This window comes from Cydia splendana, unplaced genomic scaffold (assembly GCF_910591565.1).
Source record: "Cydia splendana unplaced genomic scaffold, ilCydSple1.2 scaffold_66_ctg1, whole genome shotgun sequence".
Lineage (NCBI taxonomy): Eukaryota > Metazoa > Arthropoda > Insecta > Lepidoptera > Tortricidae > Cydia > Cydia splendana.
In genome coordinates, this window is record NW_026946897.1 from 356,308 (window position 1) to 361,015 (window position 4,708).

At 18.1% G+C, this 4,708-nt stretch overlaps 1 protein-coding gene across 1 annotated transcript; it reads left to right on the forward strand.

Moving 5' to 3' along the window:
* Nucleotides 1-3,322: 3,322 nt before the first annotated feature.
* Nucleotides 3,323-4,263, forward strand: LOC134805806 (NADH-ubiquinone oxidoreductase chain 1-like). Its single transcript, XM_063779019.1, is given in 1 exon segment — nt 3,323-4,263. A coding segment is annotated over 1 exon segment (870 nt). The 3' UTR covers nt 4,193-4,263.
* The last annotated feature ends 445 nt before the right edge of the window (nt 4,264-4,708 follow it).

Sequence of the window (4,708 nt, forward strand, 5' to 3'; positions counted from 1 at the left end):
TAGAAATTTAAATTATTTCAAAAAGAATTTTAAGTTCTTATAATTATATTTTAGTGTATGATGCACAATAATTTTTGATATTATTAGATATAGTTTAATTCTATAAAGTATAATAAAGGTAGAATTCTACATAATTTATCCTATCAGAATAATCCTTTTTTTCAGGCACTTTATTTTTAAAAAAAAGGGATTTCCTTTATATTTGGGGTATGAACCCAAAAGCTTAATTTAGCTTATTTTTAATTTTTTTTTAAAGAAAAATTATTAAGAATGGTTCAGAAATTATTAATATTGATATTCATATACATATATATATATATGAATATATATAATTTAATATTTTACATTAATTTATAAAATTTTAAATGGCAAATATAATTTTCAATATGAATATTATTATAAAAAAAGAAAAGATTATTAAATATTTATTAATATTATTATTATTAAATATTTATATATATTATTATAATTAAATATTTAATTTAAATAATATCTTAATATTAAATATTTAATATTAATTAATATTGGAATGTATATGAATATATATAATTTAATATTTTACATTAATTTATAAAATTTTAAATGGCAAATATAATTTTCAATATGAATATTATTATAAAAAAAGAAAAGATTATTAAATATTTATTAATATTATTATTATTAAATATTTATATATATTATTATAATTAAATATTTAATTTAAATAATATCTTAATATTAAATATTTAATATTAATTAATATTGGAATGTATATGAATATATATAATTTAATATTTTACATTAATTTATAAAATTTTAAATGGCAAATATAATTTTCAATATGAATATTATTATAAAAAAAGAAAAGATTATTAAATATTTATTAATATTATTATTATTAAATATTTATATATATTATTATAATTAAATATTTAATTTAAATAATATCTTAATATTAAATATTTAATATTAATTAATATTGGAATGTATATGAATATATATATATAAATAATTATAATAAAAAAAAAAAAAAAATCTATATAGAAAATTTTACATATAAATAAATTTTTTATGATTTTAATAATTTTTTTTAAATTTATTTTACATATAAATTTTAGTGTTAAATTTTAATTATTTTAAAAATAATTAATTTTATAAGTAGTAATTAACATTAAAAATTTAAGAAATTAAGATTTAGTAATATAAAAATTAATAACAAATTTTGTGCCAGCAGTTGCGGTTATACAAAAATTAAATTAAATTTTATTAGGTATTAATTAATAATTTGAATAAATTAATTTAAATATTAGATTATTAAGTGAAATTTTAATTTAATTAAAAATTTTAAATAAAATATGATTTAATAAATTTTATTATAAACTAGGATTAGATACCCTATTATTAAAAATTTAAATTAAAATACTAAAATAGTAGATAATTATTTATTGAAACTTAAATAATTTGGCGGTATTTTAGTTCATCTAGAGGAATCTGTTTATTAATTGATAATCCACGAATAATTTTACTTAATTAAAAATTTTGTATATCGTTGTTAAAAAAATATTTTTAAATAATTTTAATATTTTAAAATTTTAAATAAAAATTAAATCAGATCAAGATGCAGATTATAATTAAGAATATAATGGATTACAATAAATTTATTTATATGGAAATTAAATTGAAAAATTAAATTGAAGGTGGATTTAAATGTAATTTTATTTAATTTGATAAAATGATTAAAAATTAAAATATGTACATATTGCCCGTCGCTTTCATTTATAAATTGAAATAAGTCGTAACAAAGTAGAGGTACTGGAAAGTGTTTCTAGAAAGATCAAATTAGAGCTTGAGATTAAGCATTTCATTTACATTGAAAAGATAGTATTATTTATTTAATTTGATTGGGGTAAAATTAGTATAAAAATAAATAATAAAAGTAATTTTAATAAAATATAATAATGGGGGTTAAAGTATTTTATAAAGAAAAAAATATTTAATTTATAGTAAATTAGTATTGTGAAAGAAATTTGAAATATTTGAAAATTAATTATTTAAAAAGTAAATTTTAGTTATTGTATCTTGTGTATCAGAGTTTATTAATTAATTTTTTTATAGAAAAAAAATTCTCGAATTTAAAAGAGTTAGTTAATTAAAAAATTTATTGTGGCAAAAATATTTTTCATAGTTAATTAGAAATGAAATGTTAATCGTTTTTAAATATATCTAGTTTTTTTAGAAAAAAAATTAATTTTAAATTAATTTAATTAAAAATTTAATTAAAAAATTTTTTAAAAATTAAATTTAATATTTTAAGGGATAAGCTTTAATTTAATTTTTTATAAGAAAATAAATTTTTTGAAAATTTTAAAATTTATATTGTTTAAAAATTATAATTTTTTATAAATAATTTCATTGAAAATAAAATTTAATATTTATTTTAAGTTTTTATAAAAAAATAAAATTTAATTATAAAATTTTAGATATAATGATAAAATTAGTATATTTAAGGTTTGATTTGATTAATATTTGTAAATATTTAATTTAAGTGAAAATTGATTATAAGGAATTCGGCAAAAATTTATATTCACTTGTTTATCAAAAACATGTCTTTTTGAAATAATTTAAAGTCTAATCTGCCCACTGATGAAAATTAAAGGGCTGCAGTATTTTGACTGTACAAAGGTAGCATAATCATTAGTCTCTTAATTGGTGACTTGTATGAAAGATTGGATGAGATATAAGCTGTCTTATTATTATTTATAGAATTTAATTTTTTAATTAAAAAGTTAAAATATTTTTAAAAGACGAGAAGACCCTATAGAGTTTTATATTTTTATTGATTATAAGTTTTTTTATTAATAAATAAATTTAAATTAGTAAATATATTTTATTGGGGTGATAGAAAAATAAAATTAACTTTTTTTAAATTAATATATATATATATATATATACATAACATTAATAAATGAATAAATGATCCATAAATTATGATTAAAAGATTAAATTACCTTAGGGATAACAGCGTAATTTTTTTTTTAGTTCAAATAAAAAAAAAAGTTTGCGACCTCGATGTTGGATTAAGATAAAATTTAAATGCAAAAGTTTAAAATTTTGATCTGTTCGATCATTAAAATCTTACATGATCTGAGTTCAAACCGGTGTGAGCCAGGTTGGTTTCTATCTTTAGAAAAATGAAATATTTTAGTACGAAAGGATCAAATATTTAAAATAATTTTATTATATGGAATTTTATTAAAATTTATTTAAAGGTAAACTATTTTGGCAGAGAAGTGTAATGGTTTTAGAAATCATAAATATATAAAGTATATTATATAGGTAGTAAATGATTAAAAATGATTATTTATTGATTTTTATTGGTATATTAATGTTAATTTTAGGGGTTTTAATTGGTGTTGCTTTTCTAACTTTATTAGAACGTAAGGTATTAGGTTATATTCAAATTCGAAAAGGTCCTAATAAGTTGGGGATTATGGGAATCTTACAACCTTTTAGTGATGCAATTAAATTATTTACTAAGGAACAGACTTATCCATTATATTCTAACTATTTTGTTTATTATTTTTCTCCTATTTTTAGTTTTTTTTTTATCATTATTAATTTGAATGGTTATTCCTTATTATTTTAATATAATTAGATTTAATTTAGGGGTTTTTTTTTTTTTTGTTGTACTAGTATAGGAGTTTATACATTAATATTGGCTGGTTGATCTTCTAATTCTAATTATGCATTATTAGGTGGTTTACGGGCAGTTGCTCAAACTATTTCTTATGAGGTTAGTTTAGCTTTAATTATATTATCTGTTATTATTATAATTATGGATTTTAATTTGTTAAAATTTAATAATTATCAATCATTAATTTGATTTATTTTTGTTATAATGCCTTTATCTTTATGTTGGCTATCTTCAAGTTTGGCTGAAACTAATCGAACACCATTTGATTTTGCTGAAGGTGAAAGAGAGTTGGTGTCTGGGTTTAATGTTGAGTATAGAAGAGGTGGTTTTGCTTTAATTTTTTTAGCTGAATATTCTAGAATCTTATTTATAAGTATATTATTTATTTTAATATATATGGGGGGTTATAGCTTAAGAATTTTTTTTTATTTAAAATTAGCATTTATTTCATTTTTTTTCATTTGAGTTCGTGGAACTTTACCTCGTTATCGATATGATAAATTAATGTATTTAGCTTGAAAAAGATATTTACCTCTTTCTTTAAATTTTTTAATATTGTTTATTGGTGTGAAGATTTTTTTTATTTAAAATATAATTTTTTTAGTATAAATTAATAGGATAGTATAAATCCTTTTTTAAGTTTTCAAAACAAATGCTTATAACAAGCTCATTAATTAATTAAAGATTAGATTATCTCAATATTTTCTTAAAAGAGGGTTTAAAATGAAATACGAAAAGTAAATAATAGTAAGTAATTGTCCTGTAATGATATAGGGTTCTTCTACAGGTCGTGCTCCAATTCAAGTTAATAAAATAGAACAGTTTTTCCCCCGAAGGGTAAAAAACGGATATTTAGGTTCCTGCCGAAGCTTGAACCACATTATGAGATAACACCCTTGTAACTCAGCCCTAATCAAGCGAATTCATCAACTAGTAGCGCCATCTATCGCGCTACCCAAGTACTAATGTCGCCCGGTTGCCAGCGCGCGGCTGCTTTCTCTTCAGTACCACATAAGCCGGCAAGGCCCTTAGATG